Here is a 21746-nt window from a genome sequence, read left to right as displayed (position 1 = left end):
GCTTTTGGTAAAACTATTCAGTTTGGTAAAATATCGTGTCAAAGTAAAACCAAAGGGCACTATGGGGTTAATGTATTAAAGGCAAATTGGCTGTTTACTTTGCAAAGGAATTGTCACTTTGTTCCTGAATGCGGCTAAAAGTCACTTTGCAAAGAGTACCCAATCACGTGCAAGGACAGTATGTTTGCTTGCACATGATTGGATGATGGAAGTAGAAGAGCTTCACCCTATTCACTAAGCTAAGGGAAATCGAACTGCCTATTTGCCTTTAGCAATTATATTGGGGTAGATTCAGGTACTGCTGCGCACTTCTTACGGAGGCGCAGCGTTACGTTTTTACGCTACGCCTCCGTAAATTACTTGCGCTACGCTTGATTCAGGAAGCAGTAGCTCCGTAATTTGCGGAGGCGCTCCGTAAAAATGGCCGGCGTAAGCGCGCGTAATTTAAATGATCCCGTAGGGGGCGTGGATCATTTAAATTAGGCGCGTTCCCGCGCCGAACGTAGTGCGCATGCTCCGTCGGGAAACTTTCCCGACGTGCATTGCGGCAAATGACGTCGCAGGGACGTCATTTGCTTTAACGTGAACGTAAATGGCGTCCAGCGCCATTCACGATTCACTTACGCAAACAACGTAATTTTCAAACATCGCGACGCGGGAACGACGGGTATACTTAGCATTGGCTGCCCCTGCTAATAGCAGGAGCAGCCTTACGCGGAACCCGACGAACGCAAACGAAGTAAAATGCATACGCAGGGCGCGCGTAGGGTTGTGAATCGGCGTGAGTATGCAATTTGCATACTCTACGCTGACCACTACGGGAACGCTCCCTAGCGGCCATCGTAAAAATGCAGCCTACGATACGACGGCATAAGAGCCTTATGCCAGTCATATCTTAGGCTGCAGTCGGCGTAACAAGCTTTCTGAATACAGAAAAGTCGTTACGCCGGCGCAACTAAGCAATTGCGCTGCGTAACTATGGATACGCAGACACAATTGCTTACTGAATCCACCCCATTTTTTTAAAATTTAAAGCGGAGACTTTTATTGTTTTATAGTTCCTACTCCGCATTGTTAAATTCTTTAGGTGTATTTACCCAATCCTACAAACCAACTACAAGTTCCGTACTGACTACAGCCAGGGCTACGCTTGTGGAACTGTAAATACCAGCACGCTAACCGGAAAAAAAAACACGTATTTCTAGCTGGCAAGAGTTTGTTCTATCACATGAACATTTTTATGATTGTAGCAATCAAACAATGTTAACAAGCAGCTATGTGTCACGCTCATTCTGAAATACGACACTATCAGTACACTTTATAAAACAGACATCATACCTATGGGAAGTGTAGAGTGCAGCAGGTGTACAAACACTACTGAACACCTGCTGAGACGCTCCTGTGACCTCCATCACTAGAAGCCAAAACCGCACATTCCTCGCACGCTGCTGGCTCGCATCGCAATACAGCGCAAACTTGGCCAGACACCAGTAGAATTTTGTTGGAAAACTTTTGCTTTTGGGACATTGGTTTCTGTTTTCTAGCAGTCAAATCGATGACTGTAGTGACTACGAAATGTGGAGGAGCAGGATGGAAAAAAATTCCTGAACAAACTAAATGATAACTGAAAGTGGATTTCGTTCATGGAAAAAAAAATACATTGGGGGTTATTTACTAAAGGCAAATCCACTTTGCACTACAAGTGCAGACTACGGGCCAGATTCAGGTACATTGGCGTATCTTTGTGCCGGCGTAGCACATCTCATATGCGCTAAGCCGACGTAACATTGAGAGGCAAGCTGAGTATTCACAAAGCACTCGCTCCCATATTTGCGCCGGCGTAACGTAAATGGGCCTAATTCAAAGTAGGCAGGTAGTGGGCGTGATGTATTAAAATTAACCGTGACCCCATGTAAATGAATGGCCGATCGAACGGCGCATGCTCAGAATCACGTCGCATATACTCCCTAAGATACGACGGCTCAATGCGTACGACGTGAACGTAACCTACGCCCAGCCCCATTCACGTACGACTTACGTAAAATAAGACGCTGTTCCCGCGCCCATACCTTAACATGACATACCCCTGCTTTATGAGGGGTAAACTTACGCCGGACGTACGCTTTACGTAAACGGCGTAGCTTACTGCGACGGGCGCAAGTACGTTCGTGAATCTGCGTATCTAGGTCATTTACATATTCGACGCGTAAATCAACGGAAGCGCCCCTAGCGGCCAGCTTAAATATGCACCCAAGATACGACGGCGTAGGGGACTTACGTCGGTCAGATGGAGCCAGAATTCAGGCGTATCTGGTTTCAAGAATACGGCGCATAGATACGACGGCGCATCCTAGAACTTACGCGGCATATCAACAGACACGTCGGCGTAAGTTCTCTCTGAATCTGGCCCTACACGTGCAAAGTACACTTGAAATTGCACTAAAAGTGCACTTGGAATTGCACTGAAAGTGCACTTGGAATTGCAGTCGCTGTAGATCCGAGGGGGACATGCAACGAAAATAAAAAACAACATTTTAACTTGCACATGATTGGATAATAAAATCAGCAGAGCTTCCCTTCATTTCAGATCTACCCGTCAGATTTACAGCGACTGCACTTCCAAGCACACTTTCAGTGCAATTTCAAGTGCACTTTGCACTTGTAGTGCAAAGTGGATTTGTCTTTCGTATATAACCCCCATATTGTAATAAGCAGGTGATAGGCACAAAACAAACCTGTTTAAAAATCTGGGATTTCGTTTTAAGTTGCAGGAACCTATGAAGTTTTCAAATGAAATTAGTTTACTCAATGATGGCAAAATGACAAGCAAGAGAATTTCCGTAAGAACGTTCAAATGAAATTATACTGGTGTATGGCCGGCTTAAAGGGGTTGTAAAGGTTTGTTTTTAATTTTCAAAATAGGTTCCTGTAAGATAGTGCATTGTTGGTTCACTTACCTTTTCCTTAGATTTCCCTTCTAAATGTTTTTTTTTCTTTGTCTGAATTTCTCACTTCCTGTTTCTCCTCAGTAGGCTTGCCCCCATCGTCCGAGCCGTTCTGAATGGGGGTTAGTCAGCATGCCTGCCCCCTCCCTTCCCTGCGGGAAGATTTCCCTTCTAAAAAAATGTCTTTGTCTGAATTTCTCACTTCCTGTTCCTCCTAAGTGAACCACAACGTCTCCACGCAAGGATGTAGTCCAAAGGGAGGGGGCGAGCACGCTGACTAACCCCCAACCAGAACGGCTCGGATGATGGGGGCAAGCTTACTGAGGCGGAACAGGAAGTGAGAAATTCCGACAAAGAAAAAAAACATTTAGAAGGGGAATCGAAGAAAAAGGTAAGTGAACCAACAATGCACTAGCTTAAATGGGTTGTAAAGGTTTGTTTTTTATTTTCTATATAGGTTACTTTAAGCTAGTGCATTGCTGGTTCACTTACCCTTTCCTTCCATTTTCCTTCTAAGGCTTCATTTCCACTGAGCGTTTTTTACAGCCACTTTTCTGAGCGTTTTTTACAGCTTAAAAAAAACTGTCCATGTTATTCTATGGCATCATTCCCACATAGGCATTTTTGAGCTGCAAATGGCATAGGCGTTTTTGAGCTGTAAAAAAAACGCAGGACCAGGGCGTTCTGAAGCTCCAGAGTAGAGCTGTAAAAACTTCAGACGTTAAAAAACGCGCGAAAACGCTCAAAACCGCTACCGCTGCTTTTTTTTTTTTTACAAAATAAACATGGACAGGCGTTTTTAAGCTGTAAAACAGGCTAACAAGAGTGGCTGTAAAAATGCCAGTGGAAATGAAGCCTAAATGTTATTTTCTTTGTCTGAATTTCTCACTTCCTGTTCCTCCTCAGTAAGGTGTTCAGTAAGCTGTTCTAAATGACTTTCCACGGCTCAGATGATGGTGGAAAGCTTTCTGAGGAGAAACAGGAAGTGAGAAATTCAGACAAAGAAAAAAAACATTTAGAAGGGAAATCTTCCCGCAGGGATGTAGTCCCAAGGGAGGGGGCGAGCACGCTGACTAACCCCCAGTCAGAACGGCTCGGATGATGGGGGCAAGCTTTCTGAGGAGAAACAGGAAGTGAGAAATTCAAACACAGAAAAAAAACATTTAGAAGGGAAATGGAAGGAAAAGGTAAGTGAACCAACAATGCACTAGCTTGAAGGAACCAATTTAGAAAATAAAAAACAAACCTTTACAACCCCTTTAAGGCCTCACATTTGATGGCGCATGCTGAGCAGTGCCTAACAAATGTATATTTGTACTGTACGACAAATGAGTACAATAAAATGTGCTGTATCAATGATGGCGTCTACCATTGCTAACCATGCAGGTATTTTTTTTAACTACAAGTGAATAACGTTATCCCAGACTGATCCTACATACACCCAGGTAGTGCAGGGGCTCCATACCGCACGGGCTGACTGGGGTTGCTGCTGGATCCATTGTTTTCCACACTGGGTTCGCTAACTTGGGATTTCAGAAGTCGTAGCTCATCGGCTTGCAGTGCGTTATAAAAAGTTTGGACACCCGCGCCTGGGGACAACACGGGGCTTTTTGCCTCTTGCTTCCTGTGATTTTTTACCATATTCACAGCCGTCAGCGGTAATTGCAAGAATTTCTGTACAGGCTTCATGGCTGGAAAAGTGTAAATAGAGGCACCAAGATGGCTGTACTCAGGACACGATCCACAAGTGTGCTCCTGAATAGGAAAACAAATGTCCGATATAATCACAGGAATGTGTACGGGATGTCCAGATTAAGTAGAAGTATTCAGACCGTGGCCTTGGGGGCTTAGAGGTGGTGGTCCAAGAGATCCGGGAAACTCCTGAAGAAAAATCCTGAAGAATGATCGCAGTCCTGTTACTTCCAAAGGATTGAGGTAGTTCCTATATACCCGTCCCGTGTCAAGTGGTCAGGCTTGTCCAGTAGAGCAATGGTCTCGTATATAGGCTATGCCAAACTAAGCATACGTAACTTTTTCAAGAATGTCGATACATCTACAACAGGGACCAAATACGGCTCCAGGACCATATTAAGGGGCTTCCTATAGGAAACAGGATTTAATATGTCTACCTGTGCTCTGCATAGCACATCCACCATTTATACTGGTGGTCAACTTGTAGACCTCCTCCCTCCTGGTTCTTCCCTGCCCCTCTCCTATCTCATTACATTCACACCTATCACCTCTGCTGTCATTCTATCCATTGCAACCCTGCTTCTTCCTCAAGCTCTTCTCCTATGGATCATCCCAGCCTGTCGCTATCTCGGTGACATGCTCTGTGCCTTGGGCAGACGTTCAGCCATCACATAGTAAGGCGCACTCCCTTTTTTTCCTTTCCTTCAAGCAGCTGGTCCTGTTTCAGTCAGTTTCTGAGCCACGTTTGCAGGTCATTCTCCTCCTCCAGTTCCCCGCTCCTCCCACACTCACACATCTCTGGAGCATATCTCCGACAACATGACTCAGCCTAGAATACAGAATATGTAGATGATGTGCTACACACCCCACTGCCTGCTCTCAGACTCCCACATGCCGCACATCTCCTCCCCTGTCTAGCCCTGCTGCTTCGCTAATGTTTCATTTATTTTTTAGTAGCTGCTAAATTAAAGGGTGCTATTAGGGGGGAGGCGGGGGAGGGGAATGTATTGTGCAAAGACAACTACAGAAAGCTCCCTGTTCTGATGCACACTGCTGGTCCCCCAGCAACTGGGAGCAGTAACATTATCCAGCTTCTGTATAGTGTCATCTTTCTATAAACCCCGGGAGGTGGAGGTGGTACACACTATAGGTCCCGTGGCACGGAAACTTCTAACTTTTTTTATTATGCCACTTTTTATTTTTAAAGGCTGAGGTCACCTTTTCCAGAAAATAGCCTGTGCAGTCAAGGGGCCCCCAGAAGCTATTATAAAACAGTGAAAACAAGTTAAACAGTTTAGTAACATTTTCAGTAAAGCTGGCCAAAGTTGAACGGAAAAAAAAAAATTCAACCAGCAGTTTTTTTTTTTTTCCATTCAACCAGCATCTTCTATGGTTAGATTTAATGAACATTTTACGGCCCTTGGGCCATATTCTTAGATATCTCCGGCGGCGTAACGTATGTCCTTTACGTTACTCCGCCGCAAGTTTAACTGGCAAGTGCCTGATTCCCAAACCACTTACCTGTAAACTTGCGGCGGCGTAGCATAAAGTCCACCCGCGCAAGCACTCCTAATTCAAATGATCCTGGTAGGGGGCGTGGATCATTTAAATTAGGCGATCGTAATGCGCATGCTCCGTCGGGTAAATTACCCGACGTGCATTGCGCTAAATGACGTCTCACGGACGTCATTTGTTTTGACGGTAACGTAAATGGCGTCCATCGCCATTCACGGACGACTTACGCAAACGACGTTAAATTTTCAAATTTCGACGCGGGAACGACGGCCATACTTAACATTGAGTACGCCACCTAGGGGGCATCTTTATCTTTACGCCGCGTATCGCTTACGGAAACGACGTAAAATCACTACGACGGGCAAGCGTACGTTAGAGAATCGGCGTGACTAGTCATTTGCATATTCTACGCTGACCGCAAAGGAAACGCCACCTAGCGGTCAGCGTAGATATTGCAGCCTAAGATACAACGGCGCAGGCCGTCGTATCTTAGGCATGTTTAAGTGTATCTCAGTTTGAGAATACACTCAGGCCCCGTACACACGAGAGGATCGATCTGCTGAAATTGATCCGCGGATCGGTTTCAGCGGATAGATCCGCTGGTGTGTACGATCCAGCGGATATTTATCCGCGGATATATTTCGGGCCGACCGATTTCCAGCGGATAAAAATTTCTTAACATGCTAAGAAATCTATTCGCTGGAATCGGCTCCAGCGGATCGATCCGGTGGTCTGTACAGACTCACCGGATCGATCCGTCCGAACCCATCCCTCGCATGCGTCGTAATGATTCGACGCATGCGTGGAATTCCTTATATGACAGCGTCGTGCACGTCGCCGCGTCATCATCGCGACGACGGCGCGACACGTCATCGCGATGGGAATTCGGCGCGGATTTCGATCCGATGGTGTGTACACTCCTCAGAGGATTTATCTGCGGAAGCGGTCTGGAGGACCGTATCCGCGGATAAATCCTATCGTGTGTACTAGGCATTAAACATAGGACGGCCTTAGAATCTGACTTACGTCGGCGTATCTGCTGATACGCCGGCGTAAATTCTTTAAGAATATGGCCCCTTGACTGCATAGGGCCATTTTCTGGAAAAGGTAAACTGAGCCGTTAGGAAAAAGCTTTCAAGAGTTTCTCCCTTTATTAGGTTAAAGAAATCAGTTTTGAGGTGAATGGATATCTATTTATTACAGGTATTTATATAGCACAGACAATTTACGCAGTGCAATATTTATATATATAGTTACATATTTAGATAGTCATATCAGTCCCTGTTCTCAAGCAGCTTATGCCGCGTACACACCATCACTTTATGTGATGAAAAAAAAAACGACGTTTTTAAAAACGTCACTTTAAATGACCGTGTGTGGGGGAAAACGTTGTTTTATGTCTTGTGAAAACAACAAAAAAAAATTGAAGCATGCTTCAATTTTATGTGTCGTTTTTCAAAACGTCGTTTTTTACTTCACAGAAATTGACCGTGTGTAGCAAAAAAACGACGTTTAAAACAACGTTTTTACACCCGCGCATGCCCAGAAGCTATAGAGTATTTTTTTCCCAAAAAAGTGCGCTTGCAAGACCGCAAATACGGCGTGACAGAAAGTATTGCAACGATCGCCATTTTATTCTCTAGGGTGTTAGAATCAAAAATATATATAATGTTTTGGGGGTTCTAATGTGAGGGAAGGAGATGGCAGTGAAAATAGTGAAAAATGACACAGAATTGCTGTTTAACGTGTAATGCCAACGGCCACCACCAGATGGCGCCAGCTCACAGAACTAAGAGCTTGTGCCTTCACAAGGCCGCGGCCTCAATTACCGGCCGTCGTAGGGGCGCACGAGACACAGGATCCTGTGCCTCCGTGCGCCCCCACCTCCCTCCCCTGCCGCTCGATCGCAGCGGGCCCGCGGCGGCCGGTAATTGAGGCCGCGGCTTCGCGGCCTTGTAGGCCGCAAAAGCCGCGGCCTCAATTACCGGTGGTCACGGGCGCCAGGTCACAATTTCTGGCGCCCGGATATTGTCGACCCCTGCATCAGTCCCACACAGTGACCACCGGTGCTGCTAACCAGTGCCCACCAGTGCCACCTACCAGTGCCTCTCAGTACTGCCAATTAGTGCCCATCAGTGCCACCTATCAGTGCTGCCAATTAGTGCCTCATCATCAGTGCCACCTATCAGTGCCACCTACCAGTGTCTATCCGTGCCACCTATTAGTGCCCATCTGTGCCACCTATCTGTGCCCATCAGAGCCGCCTATCAGTGCCGCCTCTCAGTGCCACCTATCAGTGCCCATTAGTGCCACCTATCAGTGCAGCCTTATCACTTCCTCCTGAACAGTGCTGTCCTCATCAGTGCCCATCATTGCCACCAATCAGTGCCCACCAGTTCCACCTTATCAGTGCTATCAGTGGTCATCGGTGCAGCCTCACCAGCGCACATCAATGAAGGAGAAAAATTACCTGTTTAGAAAATCTTATAACAAACTATGAAAACTGTTTTGTTTTTCAAATTTTTGCTTTTTTGCTTTTTGTTTGTTTATCAAAAAATAAAAAAAACAGCAGTGTTTTAAATACCACCAAAAGAAATAACACAAATTGTATATGGATAGAGTGTATTATGACCGTGCAATTGTCATTCAAAGTGTGACAGCATGACGTGGCGCGCCGGGGGGCGGGGCCGAGTGATACAGCGAATCCCAGAGTGCTGCTTAGGACTAAGGATGAGCTTGGGCGTGTTATTTGGATATACCGTATTTATCGGCGTATAACACGCACGGGCTTACCATTGCCATGAATGCAGCCTCACCATTGCCATGAATGTAGCCTTACCATTGCAACTAATGCAGCCTCACATGTGCCATAAATGCAGCCTTACCATTGCCATCAGTACAGCCTGATCGATGCCCATCTGCAGCCTCGGAGGGCAGAGGGAGGGGGGCGGGACGAGTGCCGACAGATTACAAACAGGAGAATCTCTTGTTTACACTGTGGCCTCTTTAATACAAAGTCCCGCCTCCTATGATAGACAGAACAGTCATCCAATGGCATCCCAGGAGACGGGACTTCCAATACAGACGCTGCTGACTAAACAGGAGATTCTCTTCATGTAATCTGACGGCGCCCGTCCTGCCCCCTCCCTGTCCCCTCCAAGGCAGCGCCAATAAAAACCCTGGGGGCCACAAACAATATATATATCCAAATCCCCAGGGGGGCCATATTAAATCAACAGGGGGGGGCCGCATTTGGCCCGTGGGCCGGACTTTGGACATGCCTGCTCTACAGTCAGTAGTGGCATTTAGAACCAACATTTGTGTGAACATTCCTACAAAAATTTTCATTAGTATTTTTGATGAAATGAGGAATGCCGTTTGAAAGTACTTCAAAAACTTTTTCTTTTAACATTTGATTTTAGAGTAAATAGATTTTCCAAGCAAAAACCACAATCACTGTTAGAATTGTATTCCTTCGAGTCAAACGTCCTGCTCTTTTCAATTTTCTAGTCACTACAGTCAAAAAACAATATTTTAAAGAATGTTTTTAAAATAAAAAATTTCATGGACAGCTTCACTGACCAATAAGGAATGATGGATATTTTACATCTTTTATTGCTCCTAATACAGATCTAAGAAAAGTAACTACAATGTACACATAGAACAGGGATTTGTCCCTGTATGTCTGCACAGCACCATCTTGTGGACAGTTCGAGTTATTGCATTTCATTAAAGGAAAAAATCACTATTTTATATGTAACTTTGGTACACAGCTTAAAGCGTAACTCCACTTTTGCTGAGAAAAAAAAACATTCCTCTCTGGGTGATCTGTGTACATTACAAGGATTTTAACAAAGCTTTTCTATGTAAAGCTTATGGAAGTGCTCATACAGGATTTTTTTTTTGGGTGGTATGTGGAGAAAGAAAATGTCTTGGCATCAGTGAAGTAAACAATTCCACATTATTGGCATCAGTGGGAAGAACAGTGCCCCATTATTAGTGTCAGTGGGAAGAATAGTGCCCTATTATTGGTATCGTTGGGAGGAATAGTGCCCCATCATTGGTGTGACAAGGAGGAATAGCACAGTTTTTATTTTTGCCCCATCATTGCTGTCAATGGAAGGAACGGTGCCCTATCATTGGGTCCGTGGGAGGAATAGTGCCCCATTATTGGTGTCAGTTAGAGGAATAGTGCCCCGTCATTGGTGTCAGTGGGGATAGTGCCCCATCATTGGTATCAGTGGGAGTAATAGAGCCCCATCATTGATATCAATGGAAGGAATAGAGCCCCCCTTAATTGGTGTCAGTTAGAGGAATAGTGCCCTATTGTTGGTATCAGTGGGAGGAATAATAAATCATTCTCCTTTAGGCCACTCCCACTATTAGATGCAATCTGGTCATGCCCATTGCTCTCCTTGGCATGCATAACAGAACTTGTTTTTCACCTGTATGCTGTATCCCAACAGGGTGGCTTATAATTTGTCATGCTGTGTTGACTTTTTAAATGTAAACCAGGCCAATTACTGTTATGGGTAATGTCAGTGTTTACAGATTGTGTTTATACTGTTTAAATATCAATTGTTTTCGTTTCTAATAGGAGTTCTGTCATTATTTCAGGTTGTCAGTAAAAAAATATGTGTAGTCAGTAAATTTTAAATGTTCCGTCTGGTGACTGGGGAAAAAAAATGGGAATCAATCTCACCTTCGTTGAGAACCCTTCACTGGCTGCCAGTAAAGGACAGAATTGCATTTAAAGCACTCTGCCTGACACATAAGTGCATCCATGGGAAGGCTCCGCAATATCTTTGCGACAAGATAGAACCTCACAATTCGAATCGCGTTCTGCGATCCACCGACCAAAATCTGGTCAGGGTACCAAAAACCAAATACAAGTCCAAAGGAGAAAGAAGGTTTGCTTTTCAGGGTCCTAGACTATGGAACGCTTTACCAACCAGCATTCGGTTGGAGGAAAACCACCTGACTTTCAGAAGACAGATCAAAACTCTGCTCTTTTGATGTCATGAGACACGAACAACTAGCGCCCAGAAGCGATTCAGTTCGCATGCGCCGCGCTTTATAAGTTTTTCATTCATTCATTCATAAAAAAAAGTTCCAGGAGGTTGTCAGCCCTGGTACTCAGCATTCCCAGGATATTGTCCGTGGATGTTGATGTCACCCCCTGAATCTGGAGGAAAGGTGATACTTGAGATACAGTCTTTATTTATTTTAATAAAGGAGAAACTTTCTTTCATAAATTTGATTTATACATTTGAGAAAAAACTTCCTTTGACAAGTTTCTGCAGTGTCAGCACTCCTCATTATGTGACAAGGATACTAGGATACATGACAAAAGTAATCCAGTGAAAGCTGAAGTACGGCAAAAATTGATTTCCAGCCATTTGCGCAGTAAAAATAGGTTAGCTCTATCCATGTGTGCCCCTTCTCTGGCTGCCGCAGCGTTTTTTTACTTTTTCCCCAGGCAGCAGTCTCCTTTTGGTGCTTAGACTTGTAGTTCCAGCGCTGAGCACTGTGGGTCACTCAAGAGCTCCTCCATTCATGAAACTACTCTCTTCAATGCAAGGTGTTCTGTGATTGGAGGAGGGAAGATTGTGACGCTTATCCTCATCTCCTCCAATCACAGAGGGCCATATTCTGAGTAAGGATACGATGGAGTATCTCAGGATACTCCATTGTATCTCTCTTTTTTGGCCCGTGTATCTATGAGACTGATTCTTAGAATCATTTTCGCATAGATACACTTACACTGTCGGATCTTAAATATAATTACCCCGGTCACCGCTAGATGGCATTTACGTTCAGGTCTCATTTGTTTATGCAAATGAGCCTGATACGCCGATTTCGCGTCGCGTAACCGTCGCTAACGTCGTTTGCGTAAGCGTAAACTTACCCCTGCTATATGAGGGGTAAATTTCCGCAAGTCCCACGTAGGCCATGTTACGGATGGCGTCGGGTCCGCGTCGTGTTTTTCTGTCGGCTACGTCGTTTCCCTAAGTCGTTCTTGAATACGACTTTACGTCAATGACGCACACGTCGGCGTCATTGACGTTTTACGCCGAGAACTGGAGCATGCGCACTGGGCTATTTTAAGCCCGGCGCATGCGCAGTTCGTTAGAATCGGGGGCGCGCTTAATTTAAATAGAAGCCGCCCCCTTGGAGATACGCGTGGCTACGCCGGGCCATTTACACTCCGCCGCCCCAAACTACGGAGCAAGTGTTTGGGGAATACAGCACTTGCTCCTGTAGGTTGGGGCGGCGGAGTGTAAATGGCTTAGGCGCCGCCCGCGGGAAATCTAGGAGAATATGGCCCAGAGTGCCTTGCATTCACTTAAAAAAAAACACAAGGGGCTAGATTCACGTAGATCGGCGCATCTTTAGAGCGGCGTAGCGCATCTCATATGCGCTACGCCGACGTAACATAGAGAGGCAAGAACAGTATTCACAAAGCACTTGCTCCCTTTGTTGCGCCGGCGCAACGTAAATTGGCTGGCGTAAGCCCGCCTAATTCAAAGTAGGAAGTAAGTGAGCGTCATCTATTAAAATGAAGTGTGACCCCATGTAAATAAAGGGCCGAACGAATGGCGCATGCTCAGAATCACGTCGCATATACTCCCTAAGATACGACGGCTCAATGCCTACGACGTGAACGTTACCTACGCCCAGCCCCATTCACGTACGACTTACGTAAACGACGTAAAATACGACGGCTGTTCCCTGGTCCATACCCTAACATGACTTACACCTGCTTTAAGTGGCTTAACTTTACGCCGGACGTACGCCTTACGTAAACGGCGTAGATTACTGCGACGGGCATATGTACGTTTGTGAATCGGCGTATCTTGCTCATTTACATATTCAACGCGTAAAACAATGGAAGCGCCCCTTGTGGCCAGCGTAAATATGCGCACAAGATACGACGGCGTAGGAGACTTACATCGGTCGGATGGAGCCAAAATTCAGGTGTATCTTATTTTAAGAATCAGGCGCAGAGATACGACGGCGCATCCGTGCACTTACGCGGCGTATCAGAAGATACGTCGGCGTAAGTGCTTTCTGAATCCGGCCCAAGGTTCTTTTTTAATGACTGCAGGAGGTGCAGAGCAAGCGAACCTCTCCCAGGTTTTACTGCTGTCTGTGTCCTGATTGGTACGCTCAGTATTTGTTCTGGTGGACAAAGTAAGGAAAATACTAAATTTTACAGCTGTCACCCAAGGGATATCTTCTACTAAGGACAACAGTGACAAATGTCAACAGCAGGATTTCCATTTATTAGCATGTTTTCTATGCACTTCCTGTAGTGTCTTTGGGACAGGAAATGAAAGAAAATCCCACCAAAGGTGACACATATAACTATAAAAACCTTGCAAAGTATAAACTTTTCTCCACTCTAACCAAAATTAAAAGTTTTACGTGGAGTTCTACTACAAGAACCTTTGCGATATGCAATTAGGTTGACTCCAAAGACATGCTGGTAGGTTAATTAGTTCTTACCTAAATTGGCCCCTAGTTTGTGAGTTAGGGATCTTAGGTGGTAAGCTCCCCAAACTGGTCCTATTTTAAAGCCCAACTCCGGGAAAAGTAAAAGTCTTCCTTGGCAGTGGGGCTGAAAGGGTTACCTGCTTGTTTTTGTCTAGGACAGAGCTTGATAAATCCCGGGTGTCAGGTCACCATGGCGACTAGAAATTGCATCCTGGCGCCTGGGCTTTTGTCAGTCCAATCACTGTCGCAGGAACGTACAGATCTTATTGCCCGACACCTGGGACATGTCGTTTCCGTGCCCCAGGCAGTTAACTTGTCAGGGGCAGATCCACAGAGCGAGTACGCCGGCGTATCTACTGATACGCTGGCGTACTTTCAAATTTCCTGCGTCGTATCTTTGGTTTGAATCCTCAAACCAAGATACGACGGCATCTGGGTTAGATCCGACAAGTGTACGGCTTCGTACGCCTTCGGATCTTAGATGCAATACTTCAGCGTCCGCTGGGTGGAGTTCTCGTCGTTTTCCGTATCGAGTATGCAAATTAGCTATTCCCGACAATCCACGAACGTACGAGCGGCCGTCGCATTCTCTTACGTCGTCTCTAGTCGGCTTTTTCCGGCGTATAGTTAAAGCTGGTGTTTTGCGGCGTATAGTTAGACTTGTTAATGTTAAGTATGGCCGTCGTTCCCGCGTTTCATTTGAATTTTTTTTTTTTTTTGCGTAAGTCGTCTGTGAATCGGGATGGACGTAATTCACGTCTATGTTAAAAAAAATGACGTCCCTGCGACGTCATTTAGCGCAATGCACGGCGGGAAATTTAGGGACTGCGCATGCGCAGTTCATTCGGCGCGGGGACGCGCTTCATTTAAATGAAACGCCCCCTAATCGCCGATTTGAATTACGCCGCCAGAGATAGACTACGCCGCCGTAACTTACGGCGCGAAATCTTTAAGGATTCGAACTAAAGCCAGGTAAGGTACGGTGGCGTAGCGTATCTCTGATACGCTGCGCGGGTGCAGATCTCTGTGGATCTGCCCCTCAGATTGTACCTAGTAGAGGTCCTGCACTTCTGGGTCTGGGGCCGGAATCCCGCTGTGATTAGACACATCGGGAGCCAATCAGTGGGTCCGGCAGACTCGATGTCCACCAGGACCCGCCGATCGTTCAGGACACAAGCAGACTGCCGTTCTGTCAGTAGGGAAGGTATTGATCTTGTGTTTCTGCAAAGCAGGAACACGAATCTCTGCCTTCCCATAGTACAAGCAACTCCCACACAGTAACCAAGCACACATTAGGCACACAGTTAACTCCTTGATCACCCCTTATATTAACCCCTACCATCCAGTGTCATTAGTACAGTGACAGTGCATATTTTTAGCACTGATCACTGTATTGGTGTCACTGGTTCCCAAAAAAGTGTCAAAAGTGTCACATTGTGGTCGATTAGTTAAGAGTTAAATAATGGCAAATAAAATGCAGTAAAATACCGCATGCAGTTAATCAGTTGTAAAAGTTCAATTCACTAAGAATTTACAGTTAAAGACCGAACGCGGTATTCGTTTGATTTAGCGGTAATTACCGCATTGAGCTGGTTGCTAAGGAGCAGACTGGGATTTGTCAAAAAACAGCCTGGAGGTCGGGGGATCCCAGGCTGTTTTTTGCTAATGCTGGTTGCTAGGTAGCGGACCAGGAAGCCGGCCACAGCATCCTTAACAACCGATGACTCATCAGCTGTCAGCAGGCTTCCCCACTGACAGTTTATTGTAAAAAAAAAAAAGCTGACAATTATGTATAAAAATAACACGCCAATTTTTTTTTTAAAAAACAGCGTGAGGGCCCACACAAAATCCATACCAGACCTTTATCATGACTGGCAGGTCAGCAAAAGGGGGGGGTAATGAACGAGACCCCCCTCCACAGAACCATTACAAGCCACATGCCCTCAACACCCCCACAGCACCTTGTCCCCATGTTGCTGGGGAGAGCATGGCGCAAAGCAGCCTGTGGGTAGGTAAACCTGCTTTACCCCATCACCTATCTATAAACAAGCAGTTAATCCTTGCAGTTGGACTGCACCCGGAGGACTTTATTTTCAGCTTTAGGGCCAGATTCTCGTAGAATAGTGTATCTTTGTTCCGGCGTAGCGTATCCTATTTACGCTACGCCTCCGCAACTTAGACGGGCAAGTGCAGTATTCTCAAAGCACTTGCTCCGTAAGTTGCAGCGGCGTAGCGTCAATAGGCCGGCGTAAGCCCGCCTAATTCAAATGTGGAACAGGGGGGCGTGTTTTATGTAAATAACTTGTTACCCGACGTAATTGACGTTTTTCACGAACGGCGCATGCGCCGTCCGTGGAATATCCTAGTGTGCATTGCTCCAAAGTATGCCGCAAGGACGTATTGGATTTGACGTGAACGTAAATGACGTCCAGCCCCATTCACGGACGACTTACGCAAACGACGTAAACTATTCAAAATTCGAAGCGGGAACGACGTCCATACTTAACATTGGTACGCCGCATGTACGCCACCATATAGCAGGGGTAACTTTACGCCGGGAAAAGCCTAACGTAAACGGCGTATCTGTACTGCGTCGGCCGGGCGTACGTTCGTGAATTTGCGTATCTAGCTGATTTACATATTTCTAGGCGTAAATCAGTGTACACGCCCCTAGCGGCCAGCGTAAATATGCAGTTAAGATCCGACGGCGTAAGAGACTTACGCCGGTCGGATCTAATAGAAATCTATGCGTAACTGATTCTATGAATCAGACGCATAGATACGACCGCTCAGACTCAGAGTTACGACGGCGTATCTGGAGATACGCCGTCGTATCTCCTTTGAGAATCTGGGCTTTAATTTTTTTGTAGCAAAGTGTTCTCTATACTAAGGAAAGCTGATGAGATAATTCTTTAAAACACCTTATAAAAGAACAAAACTTTAAAGTGTAACTAAAGGCACATTTTTTGGTTTATTTGAATAGAGTAAGGCTCGGTTCACACTAGCCAACTCCAAAGTCACACGCTTTTCAGTGCAACTTGGAGTCGACTTTGATGTGTATTTTACACTCTCTGGCACTGAAGCCACAATAAAGTCGCTTTAAAGTAGTGCAGGAACCTTTTCTGAAGTCACAGCAACCTGTAAATTGGAACGGCTCATAAAGATGCATGGCATTTGGTCTTACAAGTCGAATCCTAGAAGTGTGAACGGAGCCTAAGAAGAAGTTATATCCCCTGTCAGATTTTTGTTGCCATCTGTATCCCATTGGGGTGATTTTCCTCAGATTTCACTTCCTGGCCCATAGCCAAAACAGGAAGTGAGAGGAAAGTGAGGGAATCCCAGAGTGTCACCAAGGTCACCACAACTAGTGTCCCCATTCCCTGTTCTGGTGTAAACCAAAAATGTGCGATTTTCTCAGCAATAAAAATTGTCAGGGGTTCTAATCCATCTCCACTCTATCTAAAACAAAAAGGTTTTGTCTTTAGTTATACTTTAACGAAGTTCTAAAGTCAAAAAGGTTTTTTACCTTAATGTATTCTATGCACTGAGGTAAAAAAACTTTCCAGTTGCTGTTCATTTCCATCCCCTCCTCATCCTAAATACTTGATACCTCTATTGATCCAGCGCTGTCCCATCTGTGCAGTTCTTCTCTTGGCTCTCACAAGCTTGACTCAGGCCCCGTACACACGACCGAGTTTCTCGGCAGAATTCAGCCAGAAACTCGATCGGAGCTGAATTCTGCCGAGAAACCCGGCCGTGTGTACACTTTCGCCGAGGAAGCCGACGAGTTCCTCGTCGAGCCAAATAGAGAACATGTTCTCTATTTCCTCGTTGTTCAATGAGGAAAGTTGGCTCGCCGAGATCCTCGGCTGCTTCACACAGAACTCGACGAGCAAAACGATTAGTTTTGCCCGTCGAGTTCCTCGGACGTGTGTACGAGGCCTAAGAGTAGTGAGAGCCATTGGCTCTTGCTGCTGTCAGTCAAATCCTGTGAGGAGGGCCACTTTGTGTGTGTCTATAAATGCACACAGCCCAGCCTGGGATTGAGCCTGCATGTGTGCCCCCATAGAAAGCAGCTTCCTCTGGTGGCACACAGAGAAAATGAGGGGCTGAGAACGCCAGCAGGGGACCCTAGAAAAAAAGGGGGCTGCAATACCCTCGCACAGAGCAGGTAAGTATAACATGTTTATTATTTCAGTAGGCCAAGGCATGGAGGAGGTGTCTGTGTGAATCTTCCTCCAGGTACAATCAAATCACAATCTCCAACTGCTCCTGTATGACTTTACTAAGTTAGAGCAGTACTGTCTTTTCTGTCTAGTGGTGTACCCGAGAAAAGCATTGCTGCTCTCTCTTTACAGGTCATGGAAACAGCAGTGGCAGCCATTGGCTGTGAGGAGGGAGCGGGGGGCGGGGCAAAGCCACACTAAGTGTGTCAATAGACACACACATCCTGGCTCGGGATCGAGCCCGCACAAGTGCCCTCATAACAAGTAACTAGCTATGGGGGCACTCGGAATGGGGGAGAAGCCAGGCGTGCCAGTGCGGGATCCCAGAGGAGGAAGCTGCTCTGTGCAAAACAATTGCACAGAGAAGGTACAGTAAGTATGACATGTTTATTATTACAAAAAAAATGAACTTTTAGAATCACGTGCACGTAATGTGCTGTTGATCAATGCTCAGAAAAACTACAGAAGCTGATTGTGGGCACGATGTGTTTGGCTACAATATACTTCAATTGGAAGGCCTGTAAAAAAATGCATGTAACGGGCAGTTTCTGTGCCAATTCCCACCTAAGAACTGTCCCCTCATCCTAGTAACTAGCTTTCCATTGGATAAAACAAAAATGCACAAGCCTAAAACCATGCAAAAACCAGATGTTGGTTTCTACATACAACGTGTGAAGACTTACTGGAGACGCCATCGCTCAGTTTAAAGCTACGCTCTGCGCATTTTAGCGTGAGAGCCCATTGACTTGTGCCATAGAAAATCATGCACCAAATTTTTGGCACTGAGGCGTATATGGCGAAGTGTGTTTTAGCATGTTTTTCACTCACTTTGTCATGTGACAAATGTTCCAAAATCACACCGTGTTTGGGGTGCCACTTATAGATAATGGCACCGCAAGGACGTCACGCAATTTGCCGCATTTCTAAGGGGGTGGGTACAAACGTGCGGTTCCACCAGCGTTTTCAAGGTGTTAGTGAAATTAGAACTATGGGCAAAACTTTATTTTTTATTTTGGATAGAGCAAGGGAGGGTTAACCCCTGTCATATTTTTTTTTTTTGCCATCTGTGTCCCTTTTCAGAGATTTCCCTTTACTTCCTGCCCCATAGCCAAGCAGGAAGTGAGAGGAAATCCCTGTAAATAAAGGGAATTCCTTGGGGACCCCCAGGTCACCAGAACTAGTGTTCCCATTGGATAATTTCCCCTCTATTACTTTTCACTTTCATAATGGTAAACAAGACAAATAGAGAGGGTGAATCTCCACAATAGGGACACAGACAGCAATAAAAAACTGACAGGGGTTCTAATCCATCTCCACCTTATCCAAACCCTTGTTTGGCTTGGCTTTAGTTATACTTGAAGTCCTATTATTAGAGCAACAACAGAGGAAGACGAGCTCACCCATCTGACCTAGGCCTGGCGGTGATTGTACAATAGACTCTTCTTATGTTTAATTGTAGCAACAGAGCTATCATTAGAATACATTATAATCCAGAAATTGTTTCTGTTACCAATTTGTAACATTCTGTGGGACACAATGTATTCCCTTCACTGACTGCAGACCTGCGATGTTATTATGGGGTTGATTTACTAAAGGCAAATAAACTGTGCACTTTTGCAAGTGAAGTTGCCCCAGAACTTAGTAAATGAGCGGGAGCTTTGCTGACTTTTACCGTCCAATCAGGTGCAAGCAAACATTTCGTTTTATTATTTTCCTTGCATGTGATTGGGTGTTCTTTGCAAAGTAAAACTAAGCTCTGGAGCAACTGCACTTGAAAAAGTGCGCAGCCTATTGGTCTTTAGTAAATCAACCCCCTTGTGTTGATTATTTCCCCATTGATTACAGATATCAGTCCCAGCAGTCCCATGACTTCCCATGGAGATCTTCATACTGGTGTAACATGGAGAAACCCTTGTTGTATTGATCAGGCCCATGTCTATCTATGGAGATCCTCATACATATAATGGAGGAAGTGATGGTAACCCTTGCTGTATTGATCAGGCCCATGTCTCTCTATGGAGATCCTCATAATGGAGGAAGTGATGGTAACCCTTGCTGTATTGATCAGGCCCATGTCTCTCTATGGAGATCCTCATAATGGAGGAAGTGATGGTAACCCTTGCTGTATTGATCAGGCCCATGTCTCTCTATGGAGATCCTCATACTTATAATGGAGGAAGTGATGGTAACCCTTGCTGTATTGATCAGGCCCATGTCTCTCTATGGAGATCCTCATAATGGAGGAAGTGATGGTAACCCTTGCTGTATTGATCAGACCCATGTCTCTCTATGGAGATCCTCATACTTATAATGGAGGAAGTGATGGTAACCCTTGCTGTATTGATCAGGCCCATGTCTATCTATGGAGATCCTCATACTTATAATGGAGGAAGTGATGGTAACCCTTGCTGTATTGATCAGGCGGCAGGCCCATGTCTATCTATGGAGATCCTCATACTCATACTGGAGGAAGTGATGGTAACCCTTGCTGTGTTGATCAGGCCCATGTCTGTCTATGGAGATCCTCATACATATAATGGAGGAAGTGATGGTAACCCTTGCTGTGTTGATCAGGCCCATGTCTCTCTATGGAGATCCTCATACATATAATGGAGGAAGTGATGGTAACCCTTGCTGTGTTGATCAGGCCCATGTCTGTCTATGGAGATCCTCATAATGGAGGAAGTGATGGTGACACTTGTTGTATTGATCAGGCCCATGTCTCTCTATGGAGATCCTCATAATGGAGGAAGTGATGGTAACCCTTGCTGTATTGATCAGGCCCATGTCTCTCTATGGAGATCCTCATAATGGAGGAAGTGATGGTAACCCTTGCTGTGTTGATCAGGCCCATGTCTCTCTATGGAGATCCTCATAATGGAGGAAGTGATGGTAACCCTTGCTGTGTTGATCAGGCCCATGTCTCTCTATGGAGATCCTCATAATGGAGGAAGTGATGGTAACCCTTGCTGTATTGATCAGGCCCATGTCTATCTATGGAGATCCTCATAATGGAGGAAGTGATGGTAACCCTTGCTGTATTGATCAGGCCCGTGTCTCTCTATGGAGATCCTCATACTTATAATGGAGGAAGTGATGGTAACCCTTGCTGTATTGATCAGGCCCATGTTGTCTGTATAATAATGGATGTGGTGACTGTCCAATGCCAGGCAGAGGCTCGGTATGATGGAGAGTGGAGTCCCCCTTGAAGAGGTGACATGTGTGTGCCATGATTGGATGTAGCGCTCTCCCTGCCCCCTCTCCTGTGCTCACAGATAACCTCATCCCCCTCCCCCTCCCTCCATCCTTCTATGACAATGGCGGTCCTCTCCGGGCACACAGCCCTCTCTCACCTCTTATAATCGCTGCTGAAGATTCCCCCGCTGGCCGGGTCCTGGCCGTACTCGGGCTCCCCGAGGCTTCCCCCCTTCTCCTCGCTGTATCCCGGACTGGCGGACATGGCTCAGCACCGTGTGTGCGGACAGCGCCTGGCAGTATACAGCCTGTGATGACGTCACGGGAGGAGGTGATTCTGCTCCGTTCTTCAGCCCCCCCTCCACTTAACCCCTGCACTGCCTGTCACTGCACCTCCACTCGGCCACCGTGCGCTCAGCTGTGATCGGGAAATGATGGGAATGTATGATGGGGATATCCAATCATCACAATCCCACATATGGGAAGACAACCAATCACATTTCACAGAACATTTTATATACTGGACACTTCAGCTGGTCAGACCAGCTGAAAGCCTCTCACACTTTCAATCACAATTGCAGCACTGAACCCATTTATCCTTTTTTTGAGACCATAAAGTTTTCTTATAATAACAATAATAATAATAATTATAATAATAATCAAAAAAAAAATTGAA

The 21746-nt window shown here is 45.7% G+C and overlaps 1 protein-coding gene across 14 annotated transcripts in view; it reads right to left on the bottom strand.

Annotated features, from left to right (window-relative positions):
• The window catches only part of AP3B2 (adaptor related protein complex 3 subunit beta 2), a 129038-nt gene extending 107609 nt beyond the window's left edge, over window positions 1–21429 (bottom strand). For 4 of the 14 annotated variants that reach the window (XM_040342896.1, XM_040342897.1, XM_040342898.1 and 1 more), the window contains exon 1: window positions 4411–4844. In XM_040342896.1, coding sequence (XP_040198830.1) covers window positions 4411–4634 — 224 coding nt within the window. In that variant the 5' untranslated portion in view covers window positions 4635–4844. Of the gene's footprint in view, window positions 1–4410; window positions 4845–21228 lie in introns of those variants that run through there. The other 10 variants (XM_040342900.1, XM_040342901.1, XM_040342902.1 and 7 more) reach the window with 5 other exon arrangements.
• Window positions 21430–21746: the final 317 nt, after the last annotated feature.

The sequence above is a fragment of the Rana temporaria genome, chromosome 3, assembly GCF_905171775.1.
Source record: "Rana temporaria chromosome 3, aRanTem1.1, whole genome shotgun sequence".
Lineage (NCBI taxonomy): Eukaryota > Metazoa > Chordata > Amphibia > Anura > Ranidae > Rana > Rana temporaria.
This window is presented reverse-complemented; position numbering and strand designations above follow the sequence as displayed.